The following is a 17,967-nucleotide window of genomic DNA, read 5'->3' on the forward strand; positions in this document are numbered from 1 at the left end:
AGTGGCATACGTGTCTACTCCTACCAGAAAGGCAAACTTCTCGAGAGAAGGATGATGCCCTGTGGATTTTTCAGCCCCCCAAAATTATAAACAAAGGATGTGTTTGTTGAAATGAATCTTTTGGGGCCAGGCTCAAACAGTGACTACAACAATTATATACTATTTCCTTTAAACTTTATTTTGGCATCACACCAAGCAGAGTCTTACGTATGTTTGCACTTTTTATCTCCCTCAGTGTTACTGACAAGTAATTGACATACATCACTGTATAATGTAAGACATACAGCAGGACAGTCTGATTTACCTATACTGTGAAATGTTAACATAACAGGTTCAACTAACATCCATCTTCTCATAGAGATACAATAAAAAGAAAAAAATTAATAAGGAGGATAGGACCTATCAAAGGATTGCTTACTATATGCAACTGTTCTAACACTACGTATATTAATTTAACTATCACAGTAAGTGTAGGTTTTTAGTCTAATTGTATAGCTGAAAAAACTAAGGCAAAGCAGCTAAGTAATCTGCTCCCTGTCAGTGAATGAGAATGTGAATCAGGCGGTCTGAAACCAGAGTCTGTGTTCTTAACGGGCAACTTTTAATAAGTACTTCAACGACTGCCCTCATCCTGTCGCTTGGTAAGAACCCACAAAAATCTAACAGAGAAACGTTAATGAGGAAGACTGGCAAGGTGGTCTAGTATGGCTAAAAGAACTGTGTAGAATCTAAAGAATCATGACCACGGGTTGAGCCAATGACTAAATCCCAAGTCCAAAAAGGTGGGAGACTTAAAAAAAAAAAAAAAAAAAAATCACTGCAACATCCCTCAGAAAAGAGCAGAGCTCGTTACCTGCTGCATCGGGCGGAGGTATATGATGCGGTTTCTCTCAGGAGGCATCCGTAGGATCTGGTCTAGTACTTGATCCATATTCAGTTTCTTGCACTGTGCGTAGTCAAATCGATTTACGATTGGTGCATTTTCTACTTTTAAATGTTTCAGTACCCTGCACCTGGTAGCTACAAAATGGAAACGATAAGCTCCATGAATAGGTCGTACAAAGTAATATAGCAGTCAGTGTACCGCCCACTTGACAATGATCTTTGGAGGACCGGGCCGACTTCTATTAGCAAAAGATGCCGCAGACATGAACATCTTTAACACAGGTCAAGTACTCTCATAAAGTACAACTAACAGTTATCAAAGTGATTTGAAAACGTGATTCTGCCCTGTTCAAAAGAAGGTGGTCACCCCCTCCCACTGAAGGAACTTTTTCCTAAGATTTTACTTTGAGGAGTCCACATTCCAGAGAATGACTTTGCTTAACCATACAAATTGTTTAGAAAAGATTTACTGAAAAGAATGAATGATGGTAACGGTTAAATTTTATGGGTAATGTTCAAATAAACCTAGAATAATTTCCATATATTATTTTACATTCACCCACAGGAAATGAGCCGAGTTGATTTCAATTCCTATCATAAGTATAAAAAGAAAACCTTAAAAGACCCAAAAATATTTGGATACTTTGGTCTGAAGCTGTGTAGTTCGATGTGGTAGCCACTAGCCACCTGTAGCTTTTTAAATTTCTATTAACTAAAATGCAGTAAGATTAACAATTTAGTTCATCAGGCATTAGCCACAGTTTGAATGTTCAATAGTCACATGTGGCCAGTGGTTACCATATCAAACAGTACACATACAGAACATTTCCATCACTGCAGAGAGTTCTATTAAAAATGCTGGCCTGAGGGATGTCTGGGTGGCTCAGTCGGTTCAACGTCTGACTTTGGCTCAGGTCACGATCTCACAGTCTGTGAGTTCAAGCCCCACACCAGGCTCTGTGCTGACAGCTGAGAGCCTGGAGCCTGCTTCAGATTCTGTCTCCCTCTCTCTGTTCCTCCCCCACTCATGCTGTCTCTCTCCTCTCTCTCAAAAATAAACAAACATTAAAAAAATATATTTAAAAAAATGCTGGCCTGAAAACACGATTAAATATTCTCCCTGTTTAACATGTAAAGTGTAGGATTATAAAGAAAAATAACTGTTATATAATAAATGCATTTAACTGCAACAGTATGCTCAACATCAGAAAAATATCCCTTTCCTCTATTTTTAACCTCAAAGTTCATTCTAATCCAATTTTTACTATGGACTTCAACCTAGTCCAATTCAAGAGACAATCAGATAGAAGAGATAAAACCATAATCAAACTGATACGCTTGATTTCTTTAATAAGACACCTCATGATGTCCTTGACCCAGATGTCCCCACCTCCCTGTAACCAGCTTGATGTCAGAGGGCTGAGCCAAGTCTCTGCCTTTCTGGCTTATTTTCTCCTTCTGTGACCTGGCAGGAAGAAGGGCAAGCAGGGCAGGGGACAGGAAAGGAGGAAAAGAGAGCGAAAGGATGGTGATACAGGTTTCAATGTGCACCTTTAGAGAAGACATGGGGTGAATGAATCATCAGAGTCAGGCGCCAGATTCTCCAAGAGATGAACAGAGAAACGAATGAGAGGTCAAAAAGCAGCAGAGTCCAAAGGCTGAGAGGAAGATTCTCAGACCTCAGAGCGGGGAGCACTGCCGGGGTTGCCCTGCTGTTATCACCCCTGAGCTTTTGATGTGCCCCTACTGTGTTTTACGAGTAGATAGTCGTTCAGTAGACTGTCTAAAACTTCATCGGCTGGAATGGAGTAAAGTACCACTCTTAAGGGTGAACACAGGCTCTAGAGTTTTCTAGAATTCAGGAGAGAGGTAGCGTTTATTTCTTAGTTTTATCTCTTCTTTCTGGGATTCTCCTCGTTTATGACAAACTGGTAAGGATTACCTAGCTTTGTTTACTACCAGTAACATAAAAGTGCAAAAAAAAAAAAAAAAAAAAAAAAAAAAAGGAAGCCCCTAATACTGCAATACTCATAGAATAAAAATTAACATCTGGTAAGCTTTTAGAGGTCAGACCCTGTACTACGTGTACGTGTACATATACACATAGACACACACATGTGCACACACATCACTGCACTTAATCCTCACAAATATGTGTTTATAGGGTAAGCATAATTATGCACACTTTACAGATTGAAAAAGATGAACACAGAGAATATAGAACTTGTCCAAGGCAACAAACATGTCATAGCTTCATAATTCCACACGGATAGATATCAAAACTATAATTTTGAGTGAAAATGGAAAAATGGACATACTATATATCTGAAATTATAAAAGCTCACACAAGTTAACACCCTGTTATTCGTTCAGAGGTAAATATGTACGTAAGTAAAGATGGACTGGAAATACGCGGACTGAGAAGAAAAGTGGGGCCTGGACTAAAGATATTATGCCAGGGACTGAGGTGATGATCAACCACGTCAATCAAATCTAGAGCCGTTAAGCACCTCAGGCCCAGTCACCAGTGCCCACAGAACATGAACACAAAAGCTGTCCAATGTCCTACAGCTTGGCAAATGGTAGGGACAGGACTCAAGCTGAGATCTACCGGACTCCGAAGCCCATACATGTTGTTAATCTACTCTGTTAGATCAAGTAACAATTACCATTTGGAGGAAAGCAGAGGAGAGGCTATTTTATAAGAAGAAGCCTCTGCACACGGTCCCTCACAAATACTATGGAGTAACTGAGAATGACAACAAGGACAGAATAACAAATAACCCGATGTAATGATTCCTTGGAAAAAATAAAGAAATGTTATTGTAGTATTTATGAGTCCTTAATTCTTTAAACTCATTCTTGACGCTCTTGTATGACCCAGGCCTTAAGACATACCGTGGATGAACATCATCTTGGGACAGTCTTTTAGCACTAGATCTGTGATTCCACAGTTGGTCATAGTGACTCCAACAAGATTTTTGGATTTTAATACGAGGACCTACAAAGAGAGAAACTTTAAATGATGTATCTTTCTGCAGATGTTTTTTTAAAGGTTAAATGTTTTCACTGGCACAAGCTACGAAGCCGCTGTTACCAATTTCTTCTCTTTTAGGGCAAAAAAAATTATATGTATAAAGATGGAATCTGGAGTCATTATTCAGGACCTTGGCTAGACTGAAAGTTAAGCGAGGGTTTTTTTCTTCACCTGCACATGGTCATCCTCAATCACAGGGTCGCTGGTACTGGTGGACTTATCTGCTGTCCGTTTCCGCTTCATGGCATGCCGTGGCTTTGTTTTGGCAACCTCTAGAAAAGGCAAGAGGAAAATCCAAACTTCAGCTTTTAGCTTTCTTTCCTCCAAGAGAATGCGCTCAACTGCATATGTATGAACTCTGTCTAGGTGACTCTCAAATCTAGGACTTGGTTCCCAATAGAATATAATCGGATTATATCCCAATAGAACATAACTGCTATTTCCAACTGACTATTCCAAAACAACATCACCCTCCAGGATCTCAGACTTCCTGACATCAAATAGGATATCCCTTTTCATGCCTCGGCAATCTAGTTAACATTCCCATCTTTAGTCACTCAACTCATCCTAAAATACTGTTGGTGAATTAAACTCCCCACTTTCCTGCTAAACCACTTTAAATTACTAACTTAGTAAATTACTAACTTAGTAAATATGTTTCAAGGGCTGACACCTGTTCTTAATTTTATCCTACTCCATGTCCTGGTCATCTGCCACTGCCAATGCATCTGAAGCCAAAAATCATTCTAGCTCCTTCTGCCCAGAACACCTTTTCCTGACCTCACTTTCTGAAATTCGATCCATTCCTGAAAGGTCTAGCTCAAATACCACCTGCTCTAACAAATCACCTGGGTCCCCAAACCTTATAAATGGTTCTGTAATTCCCTGAAAACTTGTTTCTCAACTTAAACCGAAAGCTCCTTGAAGGCAACAAGACCGCTTTATTTCACCTTTGAGTCAATGTCAGCCACTAGCAGTGATCTAAAATGAACATTTACTGAACGAATTGAACTCAACGTTCACCGAAATGCATGACGGATACGTAAATGGAATAACAATAATGGCAAATATTTACTGAGCACTTACTGTGTGTCAGGCACTTTTCTAAGCGTTTTACTTGTATTAACTAATTTAATCCTTAAAACAGCCCTCTGAGAGAGATTATTCTCCCTGTTTTACACACGAGGAAATAGAGACGTGGGACACCAGAAGAGCCTGCCGTCGTGGAAGGGTGGAAGCAGGAGGCAATGCCAGGCCATCTAGTGCTCGTCACTATGCTAGAAAACCTGTGGTCTCATTTATCTGCCAGATCCTTCTTAGTAAGGCCCTGACTCATTTACTAGTGTTGTTGTCACACATGATAGTTTAATTACGAAAGCAAGTGTTATCTTGATTTTATCTAAATGCAAGGTCTAAATTCATCTCTAAAACTTTAACAAGCACATATACATTCTAAGACAAGCCACTAAAAAAAAATCACCGTCCTCATTTTTATAAGCATTCTGTAGCAGAGCATTTACTGCATGCAATTAGGTTGATCTTCATGAATTAAATCTCACCACACTGCTTTCATCCTACTTGGTACTTCTGTAACCTCAAACGTCAACGGTTAGCAAGAAAGACAGGGAAACAACGTGCAAATACTGCAAATTCCCAGAGGCTTGGGCTAGAGACGACTCTAGAGATCTAATCTAAGTGCTTTTCTTTTTACACACCAGAGCCTTTCCTCCACCATCTGAAATCTTTGGGAAATCTTACTATGCAAACCCACTGGAAGCAGCTGCTCTTGGTGAAACCTAAAAGGGAGCCTCAGAGTTCTACCCGTCAATCTTCCGCTAAAGACCCTGAACCCAAACAAAACCCTGGGGTTTCAGAAAAAAGATGAGGACTACTGATCTAGCTAACCCACTAAAAGCCTTCTTCCACAGTATTCCTGAAGGAACGTCACATAAAATCTCATCATCTTTATTGACAAGGAACCTGCTAAACGCAGCACATGTCACATGGCAGACAAAATTCATAATCAATAATAGGAATTGGTTTGTCTCCCAGTACCCCAAAAATGAAAACAAAAAACAAAAAAAAGTCTGTTTCCATTCCTTCAGGACAATTTTGAAAGTAGAATCTTCTCTTAGCATTCTCTTTTCATGATCTGATTTTCAAACTTTTCACCTTCCTGGATTGCTCTTTCCTCTCCCCTTTAAGTGATCAGAACATGGGGTTCAAAGTTAAATTTCCTGCTCTCCAGAGTGCCCAAATTGGCAGTTCATATTTTCTAAGAAAAGTTACACAACTGAGTCACACTTTATATGTAGATAAGCATCAAAAACAAAGGCTTCCTTCCCATGGTAAAAGAAAAAAAGAATTTGTCATTTTTTTTTTTCTTCTCATGCTTCCCTCTTTGTTTAGGAACAATTCATAGTGATTTCATACACCCACCAGCATCAACATACCTCATATGTTGGTTCCTACCACTTATTAAGTTGACAATTATTCACTGAGCCCCAAACCATGTAACACACAATGCTAGAAATTGGGAATAAAATTGCAAACAAGAAGACACTCTCCCTGCCCTCATGGAGCTCAGTCTATTGGAAAGACAGACAGTAAAACACAGAATTATGACACAGTATAGTTAACATTGGCGTAGAAGATGCTACAGAAATACAGAAAACAAACCAATTCAGTCTTGGGATGTCAGGGAAAGAGGTTAGTATTTATGAGAACCATACCATATTAATCTTAAATGCTATTCTTTGACAATCCAATTAGTTATTTTTGTGATATTTATTTTATAAAGTATACAGTGAGGATACAAAGAGCAACTTACAGTCATTTATTCCGAAAATAAGAATTCACGACATAACTACGTTAGCTTCTAACAGAGTTTTAACACTACATAAGAAAACCAAAGTAAAAGCTCAAACATTTTCTTTGATAAAGTGATATTAAAAAATCCATAACACTCGATCAAGTTTGTTCTTTTATTAGTCTGTATTTTTCTCCTTAAAACTCTGAAGAGCAGAATGGCCAACAGATATCAAAAAACATGCTGGATCAAAAATAGCAAGTTGCTTTTCTTTCCAAATGAGATCCAGATAATACTAAAATTAGCACTTTGACATTTCTCTAGAAAAGCTGTTACTGAACGTAAATGGACATTTATACTGTTTAAAAAAATGAGGAAATCATATATCTACTGTACGATCAGCTACACACACATTAGAAGCCTTCTCAAATTGAAAAAAAAATCACACAAGAAAACAGATGTAATTTACCTAAAAAAGTAAAAATGAGATTTTTTTTATTTCTAGAGAATGATTTCAGCTAAGACAAGTTCTAGTCCTGAAACAAGTCCGAATGGTAAAGAGGGTAACAGAACATGAATGATTTACATTAAAAATAAAAACAAAACAAAACCCCCCAAAACAGCAGCAACTGAAAAGTTTACTCAGGGACAAAAGACAAAATGGGAGACAGAACAGTCCCTAAGTGGGAAGACTCCATGCTGTAAAAATGACAATTATCTTTTCAGTAGATCGATGTAATGGAGTTCTAAACAAAAACCAAGATGTGCTTGTGGAGCCTGACAAAATCATTATAAAATACAACCATAAAAATGAATGAGACATGCATGACTAGCCAAGGAAATTTTGAAAAAGAAGAAGAATGAAAGAGAACAGAACACGGGAACAGAACAGAATGGCCAGAGATAAACCTAAGTATATGTAAAGTACATGATAAAAAAGCATCTCAAAAGAATGAGAATGGAGGTCAATGAATAGTACTGAAATAACTTAGTGACAATTTGGAATAAAAAAATAAAGCTCACTGCCTGCAGGTTAAAATAAAGAGCTAAAATAAACAAATGAAAAACAAATCAGATGTAAACAATGACTGGAGGCATATTCAAGGAAGGTCTTCCACAGCAGAAAAATAAAGAAATCAGAAAGGGGAAACTTGTAGATGTGACTTTACAACCATGAAAAACCATGCAACAAAAGGCATCGTCATGAGGAGCTTCCGTTTAATGGGCACACAGTTTCCACTTGGGAGGATGAAAACGTTCAGATACATGGTGGTGATGGTTGCAAAACAATGTGAATGTATTTACTGCCAAAGAAATGTATACTTCTAAATGGTTAAAATGGTGAATTTTACGTTATGCATTAAAAAAAAAAAAAAAAAAACCGATATGATAAAACACTTAAAATTCCAGCTTGGGCAAGTATTTTCGTCGTACGCCAGAACTAGTGTCTGTAAACCGTAGTGAAATGTTGAAGTAGAACTTATATTTAATTATGAGCTTATGCTACTATGATGATTAGCACATAGTGAAGGAAGAGCTCATATTTATCTTATGAAAGCGCTTTTTTTTTTTTTTTTTTTTTTAGTTTAGCTCCACATGATTTGATAAGCTCAGTTCTATTTGGTAAACAAAAACACCCTAACTACATTCTGGAGCGGATTTTAAGATTTTAAAAGTGAGGGAGACCTGGAAAAAATTAAAATATATTATTATTCATTGATAGCTATTCATGACTTAATAAAAGCAGGAGAGATTACTTAAAAATAAGGTCAGAAATAAAAACTATGGTTGAGAAATGTGCTTACCCCACCCAACCCAATGCCTTGACATATACATCATAAATATTAATGAAATTACACACATACATACATATATATATATGTTTTCAGTGTATTTTCACCAAAAAGAATTCTCAGCTACATTACCCACTTACCTGCTCATCTCTTGGCAAACCTACCTGGAAGCAAAACTAGATTTCAGGAAAAACTACTAAGTACTGCAGAGGCAGACAGAGGGGCAAACCCCTATGTTACGTTCCCCAGCCTCGGCAACTTGAGGTCCTCACCCTTTGGCTAAGGTTTAAAGCTTCACTGAGGGTTACGACTCCCCTCAGTGTGGGATGGGAGCAGAGTTACACGGGACTTAGACATCAGCATCAGTACTGTATTTAGGGTCAATATACACACAATTATATCTCTCTTAGCGGCTTAACTATTTGAGTTTTCCTGGGGTGGATGTTTTACAAGCTCTTTTACACACCTCCCTCCGCCCCCGCCCCCACCCGCGACCGCTGAAAATTAGTTCAAACTCTGCATGATTGATCACAGATCCCCCAACACACAATTCAATCCGCCAAACTGGCTTTAGGCAAGAAAACATATAGAATGAGCTCATGCCCTTGTCAAGGCCTAACCTGCAGTCGCTAATCCTGGCAGCATTGTCATACCTGACTCAGATACCAGCGGTACATGGGAGAGTCTGCTCCTCGCCCTTGTTAGGGGCCTCCGAGGGTAGTCTTCATTAGACTGCACGTCACAGCTCTCAGGCTGGGAGCTCCCCCTCCTGTCCTCACCTGTAGCCCCAGAGCCACTCCCATTAGTCCTCTCATCATGTGCTGGGCCTGAAGACCCCCCTTGTGGCAGAGTCCTAAAGGAAAAGGCGGATCTCGTACCATCCGGGCCATTCACAACACAGGCTCGGCTGGTTGAAGGACGTTCCTCATCAGAACACCTGCTAGTTCTCCTTTGGGGTTCCTGGGGCCTGTGACAGCAGCATCTGGGGCAGACAGAACTCTCTGCATCTCCCTCCTCCATGGCCTCAGAGTCCTCTGACCCACCGGGGGAGCAGACACACTGCCTGGACACATCCACTTCTGAAGGGCTAGGCTCGGAAGAGCCGCCGCTGTTCACCGTCCTTACAAAGTCGGGGCTTTGAGAAGCAGTGCTGTGTGAGCTGGAGGCTCCCGCTGTGCTGGCGGTGGCGCTGCTGCAGCTGGGATACACATCCTTGTTTTTTTTCTTTTCAGGAATATCCCTAGCTGCTTTCATATCGGCTTTGATCTGCTCACTGGTGACCTGACAGCCTTTCTCACAGCTGCTTTCCTCGAGGGGACACTGCTTCGACTGGCCCATCTGATGGGAGCTGTACCTCTTTCGAAGTGGAGTCTTGCCTTTTCCACTTACTGCTTACAGAAAAAGAAGAACGGCCCGAGGAAAAGAAAAGATTTCAGTACAAATTCTGGACAAAAGGCAAGAGTAAATCTGGAACAGGAAACAACGTACACTAGTTTTCCTAGAGCATAATGGTGACATCACTCAGCTGCTCAAAAAACTCCCTGTGGTCTCTACTGCCTACCTGGTTTATTCTCCTCAGTTCAGCCTCCAAGGCCCATCATGATCTAACGCCAAACTACCCTTCTGGTTTCGTCCCCTCTATATACACTCTACACGCTATAGCCCAAACCTGTCTCTCAACCTACCCTGCCTTGCTACCTCAGGGCCTTTGTTCTCACCAATTCTTCAGCCTTCACCTCTGTCCAATCTCTTCTGCACCCCCACCCAAAGCCCCTGTAGTATATGCCCTGTAATATTACTGTTTAGATTTCTGACCCAACTCTTCGACCAGACTAGAGGTTCCCTAGAGAGAGAGGGGTCATGACGTCTTCATCTCTGCATCCCTCACTGCACTTAACATAGTACCTGGGGCACAGTAAGGCTCAATGAGTACATAAAAGAATACTTCAATAAGATTTTGTCTGGCTGACAGAAGATCTAGTTCCTAAATTCAGAAACTGAACTTTCTAGGAAACATTAGTCAGCTGGTCACATTCCTTTTCCTAAATTTGAGTTTCTGTAAAAGCCCCTTTCAACCACAGTGTGAAGATACCCGAATTTCTGTAAAGGAACAAAATGAGAATTGAGTAATCAGTCATTGGTTAGTAAACGATTCCAAGTCTAAAGAACCGAGCTTTCCACACAGAAGTGTGTATATATTCCCGGTTCACTGTTAAATGTATACTGAGCACTCAAACACATTAAGGTGTAGGGTACCCAAGGGAAATTAGTGGACAATTTGTAAAAACCTCATCCTTTCTCATAGTGGTAAGCATGTGGTTCTGAGAAACAGAAGGGAAGGAGAGACAAGGAAGAAGAGTGAACTGAAGGTTAAGACAATTATAGTTTCTTGGTGAGGAAAAAGGGTAGAAGGCTGTTGACTAAGATACAAAGGGAGGCAGGGATTGTAAGAACACACTTCAGGACTCCCTCAAGCACCAAACTAGCCACCACCATTCACTAAGCACACCTGGACAGACTGTCAACTGGGGAGCGGTTGTCTCCTCACTGCTCTGGATGCCTCGGGGGTCATCCCCCATGTGAGGCCCAGGCTTCACTAATCCCTGGTACCCTGATGCCACAAAGCCTCTACTGTGGAAGTAATCCTCATGTCTTTTCTTCCCTGAGCCTTGATTCCAGAATATTTTTGTTGTGCTACACCTGCCCTCGAGAGCACCACCCAGATTCCCCTCCCCCTTGGGCTATTGCCCTTCTCGCCTCCTGTCACATTCCATAAGGATACGTTAACTGCACCACAAGTTGTGGTAAGGACACATTATACAAAGGTCAAGTGTGTCTGTCAATTCTCATGATGACTCCCACTAACAGGTCCCGGCAAGACAACATCTCTCACCTGACAATTCCCTGGACTGCACGGACTCTCCAGATTTTTCTTCACGCTCAGAGTAACGCCGAGCACCATTCTTAGGAATCCAGACTTCTTGGAGTTCTAGACTGTCTTCCTCATCATCACTCTCTGAATCATGAACAGTAATTGGGGTTGGTTTTACGACACGCTGAAGACCACTGGGTCCTAAAACAAAAAAGCACAGGCCGAACAGTTACTTTTTGCCAAGAAGAAAGGCTGTCACTTTAAGTACTGTTGCCAGGGATCTGGACTCACGGAGATGCTATGGCTCTAAGTAGTCTCTCTTACCACTCACATTAACGGAATACACGTTTGGATAAGATACTGGGAAGCACTTTAAAATTTAAAGCATTGTGAAAACCTTGAGTATGATTAATATGCCAACCAACAGTATGCATTTATAAAGGCAGATCAAGACAGAAGATCGTACAGCAGCCCCCTTCAGGAACTTCACTATTTGAAAAAGTCACATAAGTCATCCTAAAAATAATCCTATTGAAAAAATAGGCTATTCTCCCAATTTTGCAAATGTATGAATAAAGACAAAGGAAATGAGGCCGAACCTCAGACACCTACAGGACTGGTGAGAAGTCTCTGCCTTCTTTAACTGAACATCACACTATCTCACTGGATATATCAGGTATGTTCTTGAAAGGCTCGATGTATGTTACGGTTGGGTTATTTGAGTATCTGCATTTATGTAAAAAATGTTTTCTCTGTTTGGTAGTATACCTTAAAAACGTTTAGTTCTTATGACCCAATTCTCTCTGAAAAATGACTTAAGTTCACTCCACCAATAAAATGTAAGCTCCAAGGAACCTTGCCTGTCTTGTTCCTGTTACACTGTACAATGCCTGGCCCAGAGTAATACTCAGTTAATATTTGTTGAATAAGTGACTGCATCTGTAAGACACTTAAAACAAGGACAGTTAAAATATTTTCAATTCAAAGACAAGGTGGCATTCCAACAGACCAGGAGTGCAAAAATTTGAGCTGTAATTTCAGTTCTGTCCCCTGATGACCAGGGGAGTGGTCTTAAACAAATTATGCAAATTCATTCTGAAACACTATTAGTTTCTCCACCTGTAAAATGCAGGGTTGTATAAGGTCATCTTCCGGGGCCTTATGACTCTATGGCCTGCCATAAGTCACCCAACGGCAAATGGAGACTAGATCTTGCTCTGTTAACTAAACTGGGTCAACCTCTCCACTCTTGCTCCTCCCCACCAAAATGAAGGGAGACAGAGGACAAGCAAAATACTTAATCAGGTCATTTATTTTCTCCATCACAATTTGAGGGCTGTCTTTCTACATAAACACGCATGTGTGAACACCAATATAGAAAGAGGAGTTGTTACCACAGTTACACAAAATAACTAACCAGACCTTAGTAAGACACATAAATGTGCAGCAAGACCACCACTCTAACACAGGCAGGCCTCAATAATAAATAGCATATAACACATCGTTAGCTACAATATTAAAAAACAAATCACGCTGAGTGCTTTACTTTCATTAGAGTCAGGCCTGCGTTTTCATAACCACGAATGTGGGAGTCACAGGATTACCTGCTTGCTCCTCGTCAACATCCACAGGGATGACCGCCTGACTGCGAGCTGCCGTCTCCCGTCCGCTCGCAGCCACCACCTCTCCGTCTTCTGGCACCATGTCTTCCATCTCATTCAATGCTTTAACAAAAATAAACACAAAGTGAAACAGGAGAGGTCTACAAAAACCACCACAGCAGGCAAGTCTGGGGCACCCCAGAGAAATGAACGGCCCTGTGATTATTAGGCCCACTCGGGAAGGACAGCTTGTAACTGGGCTTCGTGAGACCGACGTGAACAAGGAGCACTCAGTTATTCCATGGGACAGGAAATCACGATGGGAAAGGAGCACGTGGGGGAGCAAGTCCATCACCGGAGGACGAGAACAGGGAGAACGGCACACAGCCGGCAGAAGAAAAGCACCACGTTCATTCCTGAAGAGGTTGACAGGAATGGCTCTATGAGGCAGCTGTGTGCCAGCTACCGGAAGCCTTACGATCATTTTATAAGCGATGATAGTACCTGCCAGCTGAAACCACGATGTACTGGGCGAGCACGCTCAAACTGTACGTGTCCTCTCCTACTCTCTGGAGGCTGTGGTATCATTTTTGGCTAACATGTGACAAGGATTACCAACAAATAAACTAAGTGCACTTTGAAATTTTAGTACCACTCAGATGTTTGGCATCAAAGAATTCGTGGCAGTTACTAATGCCTATACGTGAATGAGAACGTGTGATTTTATTTACATTTTCCCAGAAGACGAGCGCAGTTTCAGACCGATAACCTCAATGTTTTTCCTCTTAAAATGGTCACTTTTCCAAGAGGACCCTAAATAAAAGAATTCCTGGCTTTGCCAGCTTTTTACAAGATTAAATTAAAATCCCTCAAGTCAGCATTCAAGGCCGTCCATCTAGTGCCCTCTTACAGCCTAAGCCTGTATGCCTGATCTCAGATTGAGTCAGGATAACAGCAGTACCATCCTTCACATTACAGCTCGGCCACAACACAGGGCAGCAGAGACTGTGTCCACCCTGTTCGTCACTGTATCCTCAGTACCTAGGGGTGCTCAATGACTATGGCTGGCAAATCAACCAACCAACCAACCATCTGGGTGAAATGAACAAACCAACAAAGAGAAAACAAGATCCTGTTCCTGAAAGAACTAAACAATCTACTTAGGTAGACAAGACAAACTCATAAAGTCAACAAACAAGGCAAAATAGGATTATGACAGAAGACACCATTCAGCTAGGTGTCTCTGGAATATACAACAGTGAAATCTGAGATTTTATGGGGACAGTGGGATTTGCTTTGGTCTTTAATATACACTAAAACACATTCCCCCCCCACCGTGTTCGGCCCCCCATCTCCAATTCCTGCCCAGCTCTAGCCCTCAATATTCTACATTTAGTGCCCAAAGGTGGGCTGACCTTGCATACAAACCTGTCATGATAAAAGACCAATCAATTTTCTTCATTTAATTCTTATGAGCAATTATGAACAGCAGTTGGTAATCAACGTGTCCATACTCTAACCTTACTTATTTCTTAAAGCAATCTTGTAAGGGCACTATTATTAGTCTCCTGTATGCACAGTTAAGGAAAAGGTTAGTAGTCTGCTAGGATTTGAACTGAGGTGTTTCCTGAACCTACAATATACGGACAGTGAGTAAATGGAGAATTTATAGTCCCTGCTCTCAAAGAGAATGCACACATTCTAACAGAGATGTCAGAAATGCAGAATAAGGTCAGAAGAGACTTGCTAAGTGCTAAAAAAGTCCAACTGCAAGGGGAATAATGACAAAAAAAGGAACAACTGGTTTTCCTGGTGGGCAGGGAAGTTTTTCACTGATATGAAGTGATACTTCCTATACACCAGGATGCAGGTTACATTTTCCTGGAGAGTAAGTATCCCGGTGATAAAAAAGAAAAAGTGTTTGTGTTGAGATGAGGGTGTAAGAGCAAACAAGGCTAAACAGGTAGCCTGGGCCCCAAACTGTGAAAAGCTTAGAAAGGCTCGCTGAAAAGCTTACAATTATTTCTCCCAGACAGAGGTGAACCATCAGAGCAGAAGTACATTCCTATGTCCATGTGATAAGGTTTTCCAAAGCTGCTGAGCAACAGCTTTTTAGGTGTTTAATATCATATCCAAAAGTTACTTTATACTTAATTTCTTTCATGACCTTCATTCATTTGAGTATTTATTAAGCATCTACCACAACGTGCTACTGTTCCCAGGTGTGAAGAAACAGTGATTATATTCAAGATCTCTATTCTCATGGAGGTTACTCCAATTGCGGAAAGGAAGAACTATTAATAAACAATAAAGAGATCTGATAGTAATATTTAAGGTAACAAAAGAGAATAAATTGGTGGCTACTTAAGGTGGAAAGTTGGTCAGCAGGTACAAACTCCTGACAGCAAGTCATGAGGATGTGACCGACATACAGCAGGGTGGCTACAGCTAATACTGCACTGCATATGTCAAAGTCACTGACAGAGTAGATCCTAGCATTTCTCGTCACAGGAAAAAAGGCTGTAACGATGTATGGTGGCAGATGTCTACTAGACTTATTGTGGTGATCATTTCACAACATTTTTGTAAGTATCATCATGTGGTACACCTGAAGCTAGCATGCCAATTATAACTTAATTAATAAAAAGGTGGTAGGGAAAGATATCTCTGAGATTAACATTTAAACTAAGACCTAATACCAAGAAGGAACCAGCCATGCAAAGATGGAGGGGGGGCCATCCTGAGAGGCAGCAGTTAGTGTAACAGGAGGTGCGAGCCTGGCTCACAACAAGTGTGGTGGGTGAGGTGGGGAGCAGCACGAGGTGAGGACAGGCCAGATCACGTAGGGTTTTATGGCCCAAATCAAGAAACTGGATTTTTTTCCTAAGGCAATAGGAAGCTACTAGAAAGTCTGAAGAAAGGGAGCCATGTCGCCTGGTATATGTTTTTTTTTTTTTTTTTTACATTTATTTATTTTTGATAGAGACAGAGCACAAGTGGGGGAGGGGCAGAGAGAGAAGGACACAGAATCCAAAGCAGGCTCCGGGCTCCGAGCTGTCAGCACAGAGCCCGACACGGGACTCGAACTCACAAGCCGTGAGATCATGACCTGAGCCCAAGTCAAACTCGTACGCTTAACCGAATGAGCCACCGAGGCGCCCTGTCTGGTGTATGTTCTAACAAGACTGCCCTTGCTGCTCTAAGACTTAATTTTAGCTCATCAAGAGAGAAAGCAAGGAGACCAGTTTGAGAGGTATTAAAGCCTGATGTGGCACAGTGGTGGTACAATGGGCAAGGAGAATGGAGAACAAATGGGGAGATTTTTAGAAGACAGTAACAAGTCCTTGTCATAGAGAGCAAGGAGGTGGTGATAAAGAAAAGAGAGGACATGATTCTTGGTTTAGATGCTTTTGTGTCATGATATTTTATCATCAGGGCAGTACATTTTTTTCAGAATGATTTTAACTTACAGAAATTATGTAAACAATCTTTTAATCAAATATCAACGTTTACCAAACGTTTTGTTCAGCTGAAATGTTATCTCGGTTGTAAAAAATCCTGTTACAAAACATAGTCATAAACCTTAACGGATCTGAGCTGTTTTTACAGATATATAACTGGTCTCTTTTATATAAAACCTGATTAGAAATTTATAACCTTTATTAAATGTTGTAAAAATAAAGGAGAACTCACTGCCTTTTAACAAAATGATTTTATGTGTAACCATTTCTAGTATCAGAAATATTTAGTGGTTAACAGTTATCTGCCCAAAATATAAAATAAAATGCATTTACTGTGATTTTTTTTTTTTTTTTAACATTGTAGCTCATTCTCGGGCTTCAAATATAAGGATTTTCCGAAAATTAATGGTTCTCAAATGGCGGCTCCAGACCAGCAGCATTAGCATCACTCGGGAACTTGTTAGAAATGAAAGTTATCTGGCCCCACCCAGCCCTACTAGCTTGGACCCTCTGAAGGCTAAGCCCAGCAACCTGTGTTCTGACAAGTCTTCCAGGTAATCCTGATGCACTAAGGTTTGAGAACCACTGCCAAAAACAAAGGCTGCAGAACAGTTTCACTTAGATTAATTTAGGTTAATGGAGGGCAGAGGGCAGTGGTGAAGGAAGGGAGCAGGGTACACAATTTTTAAAAGTTGGTAAGTACCTGGGATTTATGTGTTAAATCAAGATAGAAATTTGGTAAAATGATATATAGGCAAAACTATGCTTTGTAGTTATAATTACTTCAAAGGTAATTATATTAAAGCAATTTGGCAACATGTGTTAGCAATTACAGAAGCATGATTTTGACACATGGTAATTTTATGTTAGGCAAATTACTAAAATATGGACACCTACTCCTGTTTTAGAGTGTTGTAAAATGCAGGTAATGAACTTACATTTTCAATTAACATAACTAGCCCATAATAAAGCATTCTAAATCTTAAGAATTTTGGAAGTGCAAATATAAGAATAATATTCTTATCAAATTAGAATGTTCTGTTAAGTCAATACAGTACTCTACAAGCAATAAAATCATTTTCTGAAGCCCTACATCACCTTAATGATAATGTTTACTGAAAAACAGGATTATAGGAATTTATAAACAAAGACACTTAACTTATGCAAATTAAATGGCTTTTAAAATTCTACAATGCCCTTCTTTTAAACTCTGCTAATCCATGCAAGCTGATGAAGTTTAAATACCACAAGACAATAAAGAGTGGGGGCCTCTGCTTCATTCTGGGGTTGTTCCAAAAACCAAGTAGTGGCCCATGCATGAAGACTTTCCAAATTGTAAATTGAGTTAAATCAACATGTCAATACCACTTTCAAAACTCAAGTAATTTTTAAGCTACTGTTAAGTTCGCATGTAGAGTAGAAGCATCAATGTCAGTCATTTCAACAAATGCTAAGTCCCACTCCCTGTACTGCTATTTATTTTTTTCTTCACTTCTTTTTTATTTGGAA

The 17,967-nt window shown here is 40.3% G+C and overlaps 1 protein-coding gene across 7 annotated transcripts in view; it reads right to left on the reverse strand.

Annotated features, from left to right (window-relative positions):
- FBXO38 (F-box protein 38) overlaps nucleotides 1–17,967 on the reverse strand; it is a 56,732-nt gene that overhangs the window by 3,659 nt on the left and 35,106 nt on the right. For 5 of the 7 annotated variants that reach the window (XM_003981411.5, XM_045037153.1, XM_019810982.3 and 2 more), the window contains 6 exons: nucleotides 13,001–13,120; nucleotides 11,418–11,597; nucleotides 9,178–9,912; nucleotides 4,094–4,194; nucleotides 3,784–3,886; nucleotides 854–1,020 (listed from right to left, as the gene is read on the reverse strand). In XM_003981411.5, coding sequence (XP_003981460.1) covers nucleotides 854–1,020; nucleotides 3,784–3,886; nucleotides 4,094–4,194; nucleotides 9,178–9,912; nucleotides 11,418–11,597; nucleotides 13,001–13,120 — 1,406 coding nt within the window. The remainder of the gene's footprint in view (nucleotides 1–853; nucleotides 1,021–3,783; nucleotides 3,887–4,093; nucleotides 4,195–9,177; nucleotides 9,913–11,417; nucleotides 11,598–13,000; nucleotides 13,121–17,967) is intronic. The other 2 variants (XM_019810994.3, XM_045037159.1) reach the window with 2 other exon arrangements.

The sequence above is a fragment of the Felis catus genome, chromosome A1 (genome assembly GCF_018350175.1).
Source record: "Felis catus isolate Fca126 chromosome A1, F.catus_Fca126_mat1.0, whole genome shotgun sequence".
NCBI classification, from domain to species: Eukaryota; Metazoa; Chordata; class Mammalia; order Carnivora; family Felidae; genus Felis; species Felis catus.